At 45.0% G+C, this 18212-nt stretch overlaps 1 protein-coding gene across 7 annotated transcripts in view; it reads right to left on the bottom strand.

Moving 5' to 3' along the window:
• The window catches only part of MLLT10 (MLLT10 histone lysine methyltransferase DOT1L cofactor), a 307092-nt gene extending 289263 nt beyond the window's left edge, over nucleotides 1-17829 (bottom strand). For 2 of the 7 annotated variants that reach the window (XM_077490946.1, XM_077490947.1), the window contains exon 1: nucleotides 17471-17826. In XM_077490946.1, the coding sequence (XP_077347072.1) occupies nucleotides 17471-17618 (148 nt within the window). In that variant the 5' untranslated portion in view covers nucleotides 17619-17826. Of the gene's footprint in view, nucleotides 1-17470 lie in introns of all 7 variants that reach the window. The other 5 variants (XM_077490948.1, XM_077490951.1, XM_077490949.1 and 2 more) reach the window with 4 other exon arrangements.
• Nucleotides 17830-18212: the final 383 nt, after the last annotated feature.

Genomic DNA, 18212 nt, shown 5'->3' with positions numbered 1-18212 from the left:
ATCTCTAGTTTGTGTGCATTTTATAGCATCTACAATAAAAAAAAAAAATTAAAAAAAAAAAAAAAAAAAAAAAACCATGGGATATATACTGGAATTTTTAATATATATGCAATGGATGATGGAGTGATAAGTGACGGTGAGCAATCTGACACTAACTGCCACAGGCACAACCAGTGATATTAATACAGTGATCAGTGCCACTATGACATGGTCACTGTACTAATGACACTGATCAGAAAGGGGTTAACATCTAGAGCAATCAAGGGATTAAATATGTGCCCAACAAGTGTATGTGTGTGTGCTGTGTGCTGCTTTTACTGGGGATCTACTGTGGGAACAGACCGTCCTGTTTCTCTCTTCATTGGTGTCATGGCTGGGGATATTACTGCTGCCTCAGAGCAGTAATCCAATTTGCTTTCCAGTATTCCTAAACATTCTTTGGCTCCAAATGCGATATCACTGGGCACATGACGGAGCCAATTTATGTCTGGGAAAGTCCGGTCAGAAAGAAGCAAAGCGCACAAACCCTCAGAGGTAACGTCACCCCCAGCACAAGCCACAGGCCGATGCTCTTGGAAGAGCAGAATACTGGCAGAGCTGGACGACTGAAAGGCCAGGAAAAGGTGCCAGAAAACAACAGGAGGCAGCCGGCCGGGTCTTGGCCCACGGTCCGCACGTTGGACGACGCTGTTTATACTACTTACAGAAAATATCAGAAGCCGCTCTGTAAACAGCACACAGCTGAACCTACAAAATGATCCAGCGCTACTGAAATATTTATTTCTACCATTACAGCTGTGCGCCCGGAGTACAATGCACACCGTCACCTGTTCCACGGGAATGACAAGCAAAAGATATGACACTAACAATCATGAATATAAGCCAAGGAAGATAAAACAGTGGCTGCTGCCATTCCTCGGGGCCTCATTTATTCAATAGCCTCTGCCTTTAAAGCAAAGCTACATCCATTATAATGCGATTCATACATATGTATACAGGACAGAGGTTACACAGCCGAGTTCACTATTAACAATCCAGAGGGTGACAATGTCTGCAGGGAATGTTAATCCACCAGGGACATCACTGGCTTTCATTCTGCCGTCTGCCAGTTCCAAGCTTCAACCAAGAAGAGAAGAGAAATCAAACATGTAAATGACAGTTAAAGCTGAACTCCGAGATATTTGTCCATTGTGACTAGAACTGTCCCCGTGTACACAAAGGAAAAAAAAAAAAAAGAAGGAAGAGCTTGCCTTTTTTTTTGGGGGGGGGGGGGTGTTTATTTTTTACAACTTCTTCATTTTTTGGAAATGTACCTTTGTGTAGTCTGAAAACATGGAGGTCCCTTCCACTCACTTTGTGGCTCCACTGCACTACAATTCCACTAATGCAACAAATGGGATCTGTAGTTGTCAGTAGGTGTGAATGTGGATGGGACTGGAACCAGTGCAGTCCAACCTTGCCTGTAACTGCCAATGAGCATAAATGTGGGCAGGACACCCACTCGCCCACATTGTAGACCAGTAGTCTCCAAACTGTGGCCCTTTGCTTGCCTTTATCTGGCCCTTGGGGGGGGGGGGGGGGACTATTCCACCAACTGACACCAATGATGGAGCACCATTCCCCCTACTGACCCCATCACTGGGGCACTATTATTCTCATTCATATCAACAATTGGTCACTATTCCTCCTATTGAAACCAATGATGGGGCACTGAGGCTGGGACATTTTCTACTCCCACTGGTCACATTCCAGCCCCCCTAAAGCCGGAAGGACAGTAAACTGGCCCTATGCTTAGAAAGTTTGGAGACCCCTGGAATAGACCATTGATTTTCTTAATGTCTAAACTTAAAGGGTTATAAAGTCAGAAAGTTCATCTTAATGCATTCTATGCATTACGATAAAAAGCAGTCTGTGTGCAACAGCCTTCCCAACACTTATCTGAGGTCCCTCTATGTCTAGCGACGTTCACGAATGTCTCAGCCGTTCGAGATTCTGCCTCCAGACCGGCTGAAACACAGCAGCAAACGTCATTGGCTCCCAAGCCAATCAGGAAAGAAAAGGGTGGGGCGGGGTCAGGGCTCCATGTCTGAATGGACACAGGGAGCTGTGACTCGGTTCGGGTGCCCCCATAGCAAGCTGCTTGCTGTGGGGGCACTCAAGAGGAAGGGGCCAGGATCACAGAAGAGGGACCCGAGAAGGATCCGGGCTGCTCTGTGCAAATCCACTGCAACAGAGCAGGTAAGTATAAAAAACATTTTTTTTCTATAAAAATAACAAAACATGAGACTATAAAGCTTACAGGGGAAAAAAAAAATACAGATTGTCCAAATACAAGAGACGTGTCCTTTCTTAAATCTTGGTGTGTTTTGTGTATTTTTTCCAGATCTGTGCAGTAATCGAGTGTAAAATTTTGCCTGTAAAAAAGACCAGCCACTGACACTCTCTCCCCTTGTGCAAGATGACTGGTCTTGTCTCCGCCCCCTCCTGAGAGTGTGCTGCAGGCATCCTGTAGTGGGTGGGGTCTGCTGGGTCCCTCCCTCAGCTCTGCTCTCTGCACAGGCTATGTACAGCACAGTGAGGAAGGTAATAACTAGTATTGTAAACAAATTAGCAGCACACAAAGTGGATGTTTATTCTTTATATCTATTAAAGTGTTTATTTAAACAAAAACATTTTGGGCCCGGAGTTCAGCTTCAACCTTGTATAGGCCTTATGCACACAGGACTTTTTTTTTTTTTTTTTTTTAAAGTCCTTTAGAAGCCAGCAGCATTTTTGCAGAAAAAATGTCTGATGCTTGTAAACGGGTGTAATGCTTTTAGAAGCGTTTAAAGACATCAAGCGCTTGGAAGTTAATTTCACAGGCCAAAATAATATATTCTGGCCCTTGAAATAAATTCAAGTGATAAAATAAAAAAAAAAAAAGGATTTTACACAGAACAGCCTGATCCTCTTCTTCTGGGGTCCCCCACCGGTGTTCCAAGCCCCTCCTCTTCTTTGGGTGTCCCCACAGACAGCTGCTTGAGGTAGGAAGAGACTTAAAATAATGGCTACAAATTTCTGCCCCGAGTTCCACTTTAAAGATCACCCACCAAAATGAAAAAGTGGTATATACAAATCCTACACCGGCAGTATACACGTCTTCCAAGTTAAACTTATTACAGAAAAAGTTCAGCAGGTTTGCGAACAGAAAATCGATTACAATCGAGCACACTTGAAGCCCCCCATATCAAGAAAGTTGATCACCACTATTGTAGAGATGGATGGAGGCTGCAGCACTGGATGGGTGGGGGGTACACTACTACTTTTATGACAAAGGAACTAAACACTCCTGACATCTCTTCAGAAGTCAGCCTCCATGTCTCAAATATCCAGATCAATATACACTGGGACATTTTTTCCATTATATTTTTTCAAAACAAATGGGAACAAAACAAGTCAAACAGGTACCAGAAAAATACATGTACACTCAATATGCATATTACACATACATAAGATTAACTGTGATTCCTACACAAGGAAATATGTATCAAGACCAGAATTACGATTTTAAAAATTGTAAGCAATAGATCCATTATGTCAAAAATAATATACCTAGTTAAAGGGTTACTAAACCAAGGACTCTGCATTCACTATATCTGGTTTCCCACAGTACACAGAAAATGGAAATGCAATAGTTTTAGTAAATATAAACTGCTAAATAACTTATCAGCAGTATATAGCAGTCTTGTGACTATCAGTGTCAGGTTAAAGCTCGTAGGAGGAGTTTTAATTCTGCTCTGACTGTACTATGAGGCTGCAGGACCCCTGACCCTCTGTTTGGACAGTGCTGATTGGCCCTGTGCTAATCAAATGACACACACCACCACCCCACCCAAAAAAATAAAAATAAATTAAATAATAATAATAAATACACAACACACACCAAGCTGAGTGTGTGCAGAATACCTCCTAGGGCTCTGTGCTATCAGTAAATGGATTGGGAACAGTAAAAGAAGGGGGGGGGGGATCTGAGAAGATAGGATCAAACAGCCTTTTTACACAATACTCAGAATTAATCCCTTAGGTTCCACAGTGAGTAGAACAAGCATGCATACAGACCGATTTTTGCGCTGTTGGTTCAGTAACACTTTTAAGTCCCTCGATCTGTATTTAACAGGCAAGTCCCGCATTACTTGCTTGTTCAGGGTTTTATAATGGACAGGTAAATACTCAGTTATGGTCTTCGAAACCTAATTAAAAAAATGTTCCTAGTTTGAAAAGGTGGAGAGTAAGATAGGATAGAGAGGAGGATGATAGGAAAAGTGATAAAAAGAATGGGAAAAATGTTTTGAACAGCTATATTGATAGTAACATACGTAGATTAAACTACCATGATCCTGTTTCTAATCAATGCAATGTTACAGTTAAATAGAAGGACAAAGCATTAGGAAACAGAAACCAGAACACAGACAGTAACAATGTATAATTACCATCTGGAAATAATTACATTTTAGCAAAAATTAGGAAGAACAATAAAAGCTGCAAACATTATAAGAGCGGCTCAGCATGCTATCACTTTAAAGACGTTTAAAAATAAAATATCAGGTTAAACAAACAAAAATTAAAAAAAAAAAAAGTTAAATAAAAATATTAATATGTGAATGACCCATAAAATTTAAAATCTGTGAAAAGGTTTGAGCTGTATTACGAAGCATAAAGTTTACAGGACTGCTGACCTAAAGCCCCGCACACACACCTGAATGTCGGGCTACATCGGCCAGTTCAAAGAAAACCGCCTGATATTTGGCCCCTGTGTATGTCAGCCGGTCCGACAGAAGCCGGCCATGGAAAACCAGCAGCTGAGCGGCTTCTGGGGGGGGGGGGGGTTGGGGGTGCCCCCATCAGACCACACCAGCTCTGCGGGGGAGACTGAGCACTGTACCAACATCATATCATTAGTGCAGTGGCTCCAACTGGGACTGACAGTTATTTTGTTTAACAACCAAAAAGCAAAAAAAAATAAAAAAATAAAAAAAACCCCACCAACCATAGTGTGTACCAAGCTTAACCGGTTCCCGACCAGCGCACGCCGATGTACGTCGGCAGAACGGGCAGGCATATTGCCTACAGGTACGTCCAATCTTCAATGCTGCCCTGCCATCGCAAGCGCGCCGACGGCGGCGCGCTCGCGTGCCGGTCGGGACCCCCATGATTCCGGTCGCGGGTCCCGCAGACTCGATCGCCACGGGCATACCCGCGATCATCTCACGGGACGGCTGAATGGAGAAGTGCCGTTGTGAAACAGCATTTCTCCATTCTGCCTAGCAACTAGCGACGCTGATCTCTGCTCCATGTGATTGGAGCAGAGATCAGTTTTCTCTAAATGAAAGCCCAGCCCCCCCAGTTAGTAACACACACCTAGGAACACTTAACCCCATACACTGCCACCCACTGGTTAACCCCTTCACTGCCAGTGTCATTTACACAGGAATCACTACATTTATATAGCAGCGATCGCTGTATAACTGACAATGGTCCCAAAAATGTCCGATGTGTCCGCCATAATGTCGCAATCACAATAAAAAAATAAAAATAAAATAAAAAACGCTGATCACCGCCATTACTAGTAAAAAAAATTATAAAAAAATTAATAAAAATGCCATAAAACTATCCCTATTTTGTAAACGCTATAACTTTTGTGCAAACCAATCAATAATCGCTTATTGCGATTTTTTTACCAAAAATATGTAGAAGAATACGTATCGGCCTAAACTGAGGGAAAAAAAATGTTTTTTTTATTATATATTTTTGGGGGATATTTATTATAACAAAAAGTAAAAAATAATGCGTTTTTTTTTTCAAAATTGTCGCTCTATTTTTGTTTATAGCGTAAAAAATAAAAACCACAGAGGTGATCAAATACCACCAAAAGAAAGCTCTATTTGTCTGTAAGTGATCAACAATGGAATAGAATACCTCTATGGCGCAGCATTAAGCAGTATCCTTTACAGGAATCACCTGAAGGCAATCATTTGGAGAGTCCACGTGCTTTTGCTCATTTGGGTTCCATTCACACCAGTGCGACTCCAAAAGTTGTACGTTTTTGAGTGCGACTGACGAGACTTTACACTCTCTGGCACTCAAGTCTGCACTTTCTGCAGCAAAGTAGTGCAGGAACCTTTTCAAAGTTGATGCAACTTTAAGCCGCAGAGATTTGGACAGATTTAATTGAAATCACTGGGCTGTGTCTAAAGTCGCATGACAAGTCGCACCAGTGTGAACGGAGCCAGAGTGTAAGGCTTCAGTCATACTGCAGACACCGGATTCCAGTGGCAAGAATCGGAGGATACTTGTGGATGGAAGGATAGGTGTAGGTAAACTGAGGCAGCCACTCAGCATGTTCAAAGTAATGACAAGCTGACAACAGCTGTCGCTGTTCGCATATAGTTGCCCACCAAGCAGTTAGGGATGGATATCCGAGTCTGGATGCATGCGACTGTGTCCAGGCTCAGACATCCTTTCCTACCCTCAGGTAACCGCATGGTGTGAGGCAACACAGGAACAGCCTCTGTTAGCCTATCGTTACTTTGAACAGGCTGAACGGCTGCCGCTATTTGCATACGTCTGTCATTCCATCCGCAAGAATCTGTACAATCTTGCTGCTGGAATCCGGTGTCTGCAGGCAATCGCCCGTGTGAAGATGGCCTAATAGCACCAGCTAAGAATTCCAATGAGGATGTGCTACCAAATCCCCGAGATCAGACTGGCTCTACACATTGTGAACCAATCACAACCCCCACAAGTGTAAATGGACGGCACAGTGGTGTAGTGGTTAACACTCTCGCCTAGCAGTAAAAAGGGTCACTGGTTCAAATCCCAACCACGACACTACCTGCCTGGAGTTTGCATGTTATCCCTGTGCCTATGTGGGTTTCCCCCCCAGGTACTCCGGTTTCCTCCCACACTCCAAAGACATGCAGGTAGGTTAATTGACTTCTGTCCAAAATTGACCCTAGTATATGAATGGGGACCTTGGCTTGTAGGCTCCTTTGAGTGTAGGGACCGATGTGAAGTGCAATGTACAGGGATAGGGACAATTGTAGACACGCACCAACACTCACACTGGATGGACGGGTGCCTTTATTTAACCTTACTAACTATGTGACTATAGTGTTCAGAGATGAGGATGAGATGGGGAGGACTTCCTCTTTTGATTGAAGTTCCACTTTAAAGCGGGGCTCCACTGCCTCCAACATTTTCTTTTTTGTGACATTTAAAAACAAATTAGTGTTAACATTTGTTACTTACATGTCCCATTTTTTTGACGTTTTCCCCATTGCTTTTTGTCAAGCAAAGAACGCTTTTTAAAAAAAAAATATCGATAGCCGTCATCTTGCCTGTGGGCATGTGAAGCCCACAGGCATTCTCTTCCTGTATTCTGTGACGTGCATCTCCCAGAATACAATGCCCGTTCTATCGTAGATCTTGCGCATGCGCAGTAATGTTCTTCAGGGTTCTAAATAACGAGATAACTTGCGCCAGGCCGCCGCACAGACTCCTGGGAACAAGAAAAAAGGATCCCAGGAGACAGTGCGGCACAGAGGAAGTGTCGACCTAGCCGCATCAACCCCGCCGGAAATGGCCAGTAACTCAAGGATAAAAAAGGTACATTGAACTTAAATGTCTGCATTATATATAACAGAGAAAAATAAAATTAGGGAGCTATTTTGTATAAATCGGGTGGAGCTCCGCTTTAAGCATAAATCAGTGTAAAGGGCTGTGTTTGCAGGCATGGGATGTACACTTGTTTTCCATGCATCCACATGAAGGCAACCCCATTCATGTCACTGCTCCCATATTGGCATCTGTGCGGGTGCGTCCCCCTGAATGAACAATGTTGCTGGTGCTCGCTCATCTCCGCTCACAATCAGTGGAGATGGGTGGGACTGCGAGAAGAGACGAGTACACTCGTCTTTCTGTATGTTGGCGGCGCTCGCTCATTTCTGCTCACAGTCAGTGAAAATGGGTGGGACTGCGAGAAGAGACGAGTACACTCGTCTTTCTGTATGTTGGCAGCGCTCGCTCATTTCTGCTCACAGTCAGCGGAGATTGGCACCAATTTTAAATAATCAGCGGCTGAAAAAGAGACTGGCAAGGCTACAAAAGGTACTGGGCAAGACTGCAGTCAGACATGAAGCTTATGGAGGATGGAGGGTTTTGCACAGAGCAGCCCTAATTCTCCACTTCAGGGACCCCCCCCCCCCCCCCCCCCCAACTATGCTTCTGGCTCCTCCAGCCTTTAGAGTGCCCCTATAGCAAACAAAATATAGTATAGAGTACCCCTAAAGCAAGATGAAAAAAGATTTCACTTCCTTCTTCTGCCCAGAACTGCATGTACATTGAGGTATTGCTCCTCACACAATCTAATGTTCTCGGGTACTGACATGTATGAACATGTACTGAGGAGTACGTGTGCTGCACTGTATTTTTTGACATTGATTGAATTAGATGTACTTGTGTATTTTTTCAACCTAACTATATATGTAAACAAATAATGCATTCTGTATGCAGGCCAACTAATCGATCATGAAAATAGTTGACAACAATTTTTATAATGGATTATGTCGATTAGTCAATCTAGTTTTTTTTAGATTTGTGTGTCAGCAGTTGGGTCCTCCTGGGTCTCCTACCATAGCGTCCCTTTCCATTCAGATGGAGATGTATAGTGCGAGCTGACAGTGTTGTACCCTGTGCATGAAGGTCAGTTTGAATTTCTCAGGAAGTTGATTGAGGTTCACCATTTGAGCAATCCTTTGTTGCAATCTTTGATCATTTTCTCTCTTCCGTCCACATCCAGGGAGATAAAGTACAGTGCCATGGGCTGTAAACTTCCTGACAATGTTGCACACTGTGGACCCAAGAACATTAAGATCTCTGGAGATGGACTTGTAACCTTGAGATTGTCCACAATTTTTATATTCTCAAATCCACAATTATATGCTGTTCTTCTCCATGCTCAGCATTGCACACAGAGACAACAGAAAGGTAGAGTCCATTTTTCACCATTTTAAGCCCAGGTTCACACGGACAGAGTGAATGTAATCCTGCAAGCGTAGCTGAAATCACACAATTTCATATCAGTCCCGAGTTCGGGGGCGATATCAGAGACATCTGTGAGGGTTTCTGCACAAATGTCTATTTAAATCTTACTCTGAAGTCGGCAAAAGTAGTACAGAAACTACTTTTGTTAATCGGTGCAGCATCACACCGATTGGGACGGTCCCATTGCTGGCAATAGCTGCCTGGTTGCTAGTGCGATTTCTTTATTGTCAGTGTCTTTTTCTAACACTTGTTTACAAGTTTAAATCTGTATTTTTTGCTATAAAATTACTTAGAACCCTCAAACATTATATATATTTCTTTACAGAGATCCTAGAGAATAAAATGGCAGCTGTTGCAATATTAAAGCCGTTAGGCAGAAGTGACATCAGATATTCCTACAGTCCTCCAAGGGCATAGAGTCAAGTGGGGGCCCATCTTGCTCTCACCTGACTTCCTGCTCCAGGGGGATCAGATCGTTTCCTCCATTTACTGACGGCTCCAGTAAGCGGGGAAACGACCGGGAGTCATTGGAAGGTAAAAGGAGGGGGGGGACACCTTTCCCGCTGCCTATAAAAGTGATCCCGTGGTGGATCCACTGCTGGGATCACTTTTAATTGGATGCCGAATCTCCCACTGCATTAAAAAAAAAAAAAAAAAAAACAGGGTTATGGCAGCGAGCTGCTGCCATAACAGTATATAACGTCAAAGTAACGATGTATATATACAGTGGGTGGTCTGGAAGTTTTTAATTACAAAATTACAGGAGTATCACATGCTTGGAATGCAATTATTTCTTAAAATGTTAAAGTGGTTCTGCACCTAAAAAAAAAAAAAATATTAAAAGCCAGCATCTACTAATATTGCAGCTGCTGACTTAATAAAATCACACTTACCTGTCCCAGGGTCCAGCAATATCGGTGGCAGATGACGAGCAATCTGCTGCCCCCGCCGCCCTCCTTTCAGGGAATCGGGAAATGAAGCATTGCGGCTTCACTGCCCTGTTCCCTACTGCGCATGCGCAAGTCGCGCTGCGCGTCTCTTCTGGTCCCCCGCTGTGTCATGGGAACTGTGTGTTTCCCAGAACACAACGGGGGGGGGGGGGGGGGGGGCGGCGTCTGCGGCGGTCTGCCCAGAAGTGGGTGCAGATACCTGGATTATCCAGGTAACTGCATCCCCCTCCCCCCTGAAAGGTGCCGATTGTGGCACCGGAGGGGGGAGGGATCAGATTAGCGGAACTTCCCCTTTAGAGTGAAGAACCGCTTTAAGAGGGGGCCAATCATTTTGTCCAGTCCATTTTTGGAGTTATGTGAAATGTGTCGGATTTGGCTTTTTTGTGTTATACCAATACATAGAAAACAAAACATGAGAATGCCTAAACATTTGTAATTGTAACAATTGCCTGGGTGAAGTGGTGCATTATCTGACAGAAATGAAAGGGTGCCAATGTTTTTGGCCACGACTGTATAGAAGTGCGTTACCAAAACACGTTAAAGAGGAGTTTCCATTTGAAAATAAAAAAAATGAAGTCAGCAGCTACAAATACTGCAGCTGCTGACTTAATAATCGGACACTTACCTGTCCCAGGGTCCAGCAATAGGGGGGGGTTTCAAGGCTCCGCTTGGCGGCGCCAGAATCGCAACTGTGGGCACTCGGCTGTGGCTTCAAAGCCGGGCACCCCTGCGCATGCGTGAGTGGCGCGCACACCGTGATGGGCCGCGCAGTCATCTGGGACCTGTCACGTGTCCCAGATGACTGACAGGAGGGAGGGGGCAGAGCTGAGCCCTTCCTGCGCCGAGGGGAAGTGATGTCACCAGCTCAGGCACTGAAGGAGGCAGACTACGAGGGACCCCCTAGCAACAGGCATTTAGAGGCAAGTTAAAAAAAAAAAAAAATCCCCAATTTCTTTTATTAAATTTTTTTTTTTTTAGGAATTTTAATTTTTTTTTTTTCTTCTGTGCAACACCACTTTAAGTGCGTCCGCATGCTGCAGAGCCTTTTTCTGTCAATGACATAATCAACACCTTAACCCAGGCATGTCCAAGGTCCGGTGTTCTGTCAAGAAATGGCCCATACGGGTACGTCCCTCCCCTTATCGGCCACCAGAGGGTGTTGTGCTGGAAAAACAATGCGTCCGACTGTTCTGTCGTGCTAATGCAATTTGCTACAACAGATGGGGGAATTCCACCTAAAGCGGACCATACACAGCTCAAATTGTGAGCAATTCCTTTAAATAAACCAGACTTCAAGCTATGGGTGGCCCTGCTGACTCCACCATAGAGACTACCATAGGGTGTCTTCCGAACTTTCAATTTAGGATCTTTTTAAAAAACAAAAATTCCAAGTCTGGATATTTTACACATAGTTTCATTGGTCCAGCTTGGACCAACATAATGTATATACTGGGGGGGTACACGGATACAATCCGGTCCCAATACAGAGCATTTACACAAGTAATTGTACTTGTGAAAATGCTCCCGATATCACAACCGATACTTTGTGGTGCTGCATCGATTTAAAAAAGCAATACATGGGTGCGACTTAAATAGACACATGTGCATGAAGCTGCACAGATGTTTTCAAAGTCACACTATTGCAACGCCACAGTCAATGTGAATGGGGGCTAAGTGCCCATTCACGCCACAAAATCTTACAGATCTGTTCCAGATGTGTTTCTGCATGTGCGTTTTTAATGCATTCCGGTGTGTTTTCGACGTGTGCCTGGAAGCATACCAGATTGGGGGTTTTTTCTTAGTGATGCACCGAAATTTCGGCCAAAAATAGGGTTATCTGCAGTGCAGAAAACGGCGCCTAAAACACATGCGATTTTGCATTGGCTTTACAGTGCTTATAGTATGATGGTCATGTGTTCTTGCTGCGTTTTCAATGGATGTGCGTTTTTTTTTTTAACTGACCAAAAATGCGGCAAAAGCAAGATTTTTTAACACCACAGCGGAAGCGCAACAGACCAGTGTGAAGACATACATAGAATTTAAAGGGATGCATTTTTCTTGCGCTAAAGGTGCTGATAGTGGCCGACAAATCACTTCATATTCATTTAAATTCATTATATTAAAGAGATTATAGATTTTTTATATTCAGCCTCTTGGCAGCCGGGCCTTGGCGCTGAGTAGAGCTGCACAATTAATCATTAAATTGTGATCTCGATTCAACCCCTCTGACGATCTCTATATTCTTTCATATAACAAGTGGAGAGACTTATCTGCTCACTCAGCTGTCAAAAGAAAACATCTGGGCAGTCTGCCAAGTTTTTAACGTGAAACATTGTAACCAACTCTTCCTTCTTAGATCAAAGGGATACACTCTGTGTGTAAAGAAAATAATGGGGCAGTCTGCCAAGTTTTTAGCAATGTGTAAATGCAGGAAGTTTAACCACTTAGGACTCTTTCTCACGACCGATCCGTTCAGGTCCACCTGTCATTTTTAGGCGGACCTGAACGGATGCTCCATAGACCTCTATGGAGCGTCGCATGTCAGCGGTGACGTATCCGATCCCAAAAAGTGTGACGGAGGAAAAACCTACTTTTCCATCCGTCATCGGAACGGGTGACGACGGACTCTGCGGTCCGTCGTCACCCGATCTCCCATAGGGGAGAGTGGCGCTCTGACAGGTCCCTCCCTGCGCAGTGTGCAGAGAGACAGACCTGTCATCTTCCTGCTCAGCGGGGATCGCTCCGTCAATCCGCACTGAGCGAGCCCTTAGGCTCCATGCACACTGAAGCTGGTAAACTGCAGTTTATTGGCGTTTGGGCGTTTTTTGTAAAAGCCCATAAACTCCACTCTATGTTAGCCTATGTGTCCATGCACACATGGACGTTTTTCAGCTTTAATGAGCAGTGGAGTTTATGGGCTTTTTTCTGAACGCCAGAAATTCGCGTTCAAAGTGCCGTTTTTCAGCGGCAAAAAACGACAAACGCTCATTAACGCTCGTTCATTAGTGTTCGGCATTCTATTTTTCAATGCATTGTGGGATTTTTGGAGTGTCCTCTGTGTATTTTTATAAAAAACGCCCATTAACGCTAACGCTGTAAAACGCTCATTAACGCTCATTAACGCTAGTATAAAACGCTGTTAAAAGCAGGTTTTTCAACCAGCGTTTTCTGCCAGCAATCTGGCGTCCAGAAATAGCTTTTTTGAGCTTCAGTGTGCATGGAGCCTTAAAGTCCAAATCTTTTTTTCTGACACAAGTTTAAGTTAAAAATCAACATTTTTTGCTAAAAAATTACTTGGAACCCCCAAACATTATATACTGTATATTCTATCTGAGACCCTAGGGAATAAAATGGCAATTGCTGCAATATTTTATGTCATGCTGTATTTGCCCAGCGGTCATTCAAACGCAATTTAAGAAAAAACACACTTCAATGAAAAAAAACAAAACAAAAAAAAAAACAGTAAAGTTAGCCCATTTTTTTTTTTTTTTTGCTTTAATGTGAAAGATGATGTTACGCCGTGAGAATCGTGATCTATCTACTAAGCAAAAAAATGTGATTCTCATTTTAGCCAGAATCTCGTGCAGCTCTAGCGCTGAGCAGACACATATTTACTTGCAAATAGCACCAATAGAGCCATTGGGTGTTTTCCCCATCATGCCGCCATGACAGCCAGTCATGGAGCTCACAAGCCTTCTGCCGTTCTGAACCCCTAAGACCCCATTCACACCTGAGCGTTTTGTAGCCCTACGCCTGAAGCTACAAAACGCTGGAGGGGAAAAAATACATTATTCTCAATGGAGATAGTTCACATCTCCACTCCATGTCGCCTGAAGCCCTACGCCTGAAGCTCAAACAAGTTCCGGACCCTTTTTTGTCGCGCGAATCGGGCTGATTTGGGTGTTTTCATTCCCATAGAAACTAATGGAAACGCTCGATTCGAGCGTTTAGCGCGACAACAAGCGTTTCTATGGGCGTTTTGACGCTGTATCTGCTCAATGCTTAACATTGGTGACCTTTTGCCCTACACAAATTCGCGACAAAACGCAGCAAAAAACGCCACGAATCCCGGTAAAAAACGCTGCAAATCGCGGTAAAAAACGCCGAAAAAAAACGCTTGAAAAAGCTACGCTCAGGTGTGAATGCAGCCTTAGGCCGGGTTCACACTGCTGCGGGGGGAGATCCGGATGTGATTCGCACCGCACTGCAGTGCTAATCACATCCGATCTCCGTAGCGATGCGAGTTCAGCCATACAGATAGTATGGCTGAATTCGCATCGCTCCCGCAGCAAACTCGCACGGGACCCTTTTTTTGGTCCGCAACAGAATCGGATCGCATGGGTGTTCGCACCATGCGATCCGATTCCTGTGCGAGTCGGCAGATCACACTGCGATATGCGGACGGATCTGGGGGTGTCATTAACATTTCATTGACACTCCCAGCCGTTCGCATAGGGCAGTGTGAACTGCCGGCGGGAGTAATGCGATGCGGGAAAACGCTGCGGATTTGCGGCGTTCCTGCATCGCAGCGGTGTGAACCCGGCCTAAAGGGCCGGGGGGAGCAAGCACAAAGGGGTTAAAAACAAAACAAAAAAAAAAAACGTAAATTTCAGTTTCAGTCACGTGCATCCTGAATTTTCTATACTGGAATTTTCATTTTGCCACATTTTTTTTCCTTTTCACTGTACCGGGGACCGGTGCGTTTTTTGATGCATTTTTTGAGCCAGTTCACACTATAGAAACGCAGTCCGGATGTGTTCCAGATGATTTTGTGCATGCGCATTTTTCATGTTGTTTTGATGCATTTTAGTGCATTTAAACCCCCCCCCCCCTCCTAATTTTCAGTGCGTTTAGATGCATTTTCTTTAATTTTCCAGTACAGTTTAGTCGCATTTTCTACAAAAAAAAAAAAAAAAAAGAAGAAGAGGATGTATGCAGACTGGCCCTCACTTCAATACCGCACATGTTAAATGACATCCTTGACTTTGTGCAAGGATATCCGAATGATGCCTGCAGCTACAGGCATCATTCAAATATCATTCTTTCCATCCGGTGATTCTGTGCACGATAAGAATGATCATAGTGGCAGTTCCACCGCCTGATCGTTCTTATAGCCGACGCCGCCCCCTCCATCTGGTGCTTCTGCAGGCTCTCCTGTGCCATCGGGGGCCCGGAGAAAGAAGAATTGGACGATGCCGGATGGTCATCTCTAGGACTGTATTGCCCGGGTTCCCGGATGTAAACAAAGTTGTGATCGCGGCTGTGAGCATGAGATTGAGGAAAAAAAATTCACCAATCTCATGCTTTCCAGCCTGGAGGAGAGATGTTGGGTCTTGCTGACCCCGCATCTCTCCATAATGAGGATCTGTCACAATAGATTCCTATTACAAGGGATGTTTACATTCCTTGTAATAGGAATAAAAGGGACAAAAAAAAATTTTTAAATTTAAACGGCCCTGCCCCCGGTAGCTTGTGTTCAGAAGTGAACGCACACGCAAGTCCCGCCCACATATGTAAACGCCGTTCAAACCACACATGTGAGGTATCGCCGCGTGTGTAACAAATCTAGCACTAGACCTTCTCTAACTCTAAACTGGTAACCTGTAAACTTTTTAAAGTGTCACCTATGGAGATTCTTAACCATTTCAGCCCCGGACAATTTTACCCCCTTCCTTACCAGAGCACGTTTTGCTATTCGGCACTGCGTCGCTTTAACTGACAATTGAGCGGTCGTGCGATGTTGCACCCAAAGAAAATTTACATCATTTTTTTCCCACAAATAGCTTTCTTTTGATGGTATTTGATCACCTTTGCAGTTTTTATTTTTTGCGCTATAAACAAAAGAATGACAATTTTGAAAAAAACTAATATTTTTTACTTTTTGCTATAATAAATATCCCAAAAAATAAAAAAAAAGTTTAGGCAGATACGTATTCTACATATTTTGGGTAAAAAAAAAAAAATTATCGCAATAAGCGTATATTGATTGGTTTGCGCAAAAGTTATAGAGTCTATAAAATAGGGGATAGATTCATGGAATTTTTATTTATTTTTACCAGTAATGGTGGCGATCTGCGATTTTTTTTCGTGACTGACATTGTGACGGACATATCAGACACTTTTGACACATTTTTGGGACCATTCACATAGCGATCGGTGCTATAAAATTGCACTGATTACTGTGTAAATGTGACTGGCAAGGAAGATGTTAACACCAGGGGGCACTGCAGGGGTTGAGAATCACTCCCATAGGGAGCATATAACTGTGGGGGGGAGGGGACTCACAAGGAGAGGAGACCGATCGGTGTTCCTCTGTACTGGGAACACACCATCGGTCTCCTCTCCTCTGACAGGACGTGGATCTGTGTGTTTACATACACAGATTCACAGTCCTGCTGTGTTCCCGGGCAATCGCGGGTGCCCGGCGGACATCGTGGCCGCCGGGTACGCGCACCGGGTCCTGAACGACGCTGGCGGAGCGTGCGCCCCCTAGATGGCCAGGAATGGGAGGACGTCACATAACGCCCTCCCAGGATGGGAGATCCCATCTGCGGGCATCATATTACTATGGGTGGGTAGGGAAGTGGTTAAGTAATGAAGTTTGGCGTTGTTCCCTGAGTGTGCGCAATTTTAAAGCGCGACATGTTGTTAGGTATCTATTTACTCTGCGTAACATCTTTCACATTATAAAAAAAATTAAAAATTTGGTCTAACTATCGTTTTTGTTATTCATGAAACTTTTTTTTTCCCCAAAAAATAGGTGTTTGAAAAATTATTGCGCAAATACCGTGCGAGATAAAAATTTGCAATGACCGCCATTTTATTACCTAGGGAGAAGTGTCAGAATAGGCCCGGTATTGAAGTAGTTGAGCTTTTTACCACATTCCAGTAAAGTTCTGTGCGGGGAAAAAATGTTTTTTTTTTGTTGTTGTTGTGGACGGAATAGAAGTGGACTGCACTACGCCATTGGAACCCATAGAACCTACTTTCCATGTGTTTTAGATGCAGAAATAAAGCACGGCACGGGGTGTGAATGGGCCCTAAAAGAAAGCGCGAGGATTACCACCTTGAAAAGGGAACTTATTCGGCACACGCCGGGCGTACCATTCCAGCCAACAGGCTGCTGCGCACTTTAGAGGGTAGCAGTGATGCGAATGAGGCCCGGCGCTGTCTGTATACACAGCATGAAAGGCAGAAGATGCTCCAAATCGCAGTATAAACATGTACAATCGCACTGACCGAGCATACACAGTCCCCTCCCCCCTCAGGCATATGTGTTGCTATCTCAGCCCCCCTCCCAGGTGTATGGGGGGGGGGGTGTCTCCATGGTGACCAGCTGACCTTCCACTGCCCAGTGTACTCCCAGCATGCCAGCCCCGCCCCCTCCGTCCAGCCCGGCCCCGCCCCCTCCTCCTCCGCTCCTCCCCCCCGAGGGTTACCTTGATGCACCGCCACATTGCAGCCATGCCCGTCGCAGTAGACCAGCGGGTTTTCGGCCCAGCCCCTCTCGTCCGAGCACACGCAGCAGCCTCCGATCATCTCCTTCATACTAGTCGTCAGCTCCTCGTCCACTTCTTCGTACACCATCTACAGGACAGCGAACACACGCAGCGGTTACTCTCCTGAGGCTCGGCTCCCCAGCGCCGGCCCAGCCTGCCCACACCCGCATTACTGGCACCGGAGCCGCCTCATGTCCGCCTGGGTCTGTGCGCCCGGACAGGCAGCCAGGGCAGGATCACAACGAGGAAAAAGCCCAGAGGGGGGAGGTGGCCAGGGCGCATGCGCGCCGATGTCACCAGCGTCAGCCGCTAACCACAGCGCTCCCAGCGGCCGCCTCGTTGGAACTGCAGCCAGCTTCGTGCACGCAGTTTGATTGTGGACACGGAAGAGGGCGGCGTGTTTTGGAGTGGGCGTGGGAATGTGTAGAGGGAGGGAGGGGGCGGGTGTACCAGTGACGGCTGGGATGTTGTTTTCCCGCCCTTCTCCTCCTCAGTTTGGTTGGGGCCGCGCGAGGCACGCATGGTGCACGTGCTGGGAGGGCTGGGTGTGAGGAGAGCTGAGGGGAGGACAATTCACAGCAATGGAGTAAAGCAGTCCTCACCTCTCTACTATGTATAAGCCCTGCATTAACCATTACCTCGCCCACTGCCTGTCTGGAAAGCATATGGAGTTATTTACTTT

This window comes from Lithobates pipiens, unplaced genomic scaffold, assembly GCF_037356315.1.
Source record: "Lithobates pipiens isolate NorthernLeopardFrog02 unplaced genomic scaffold, aLitPip1_a1.2 Scaffold_19, whole genome shotgun sequence".
Taxonomy (NCBI): Eukaryota; Metazoa; Chordata; class Amphibia; order Anura; family Ranidae; genus Lithobates; species Lithobates pipiens.
This window is presented reverse-complemented; position numbering and strand designations above follow the sequence as displayed.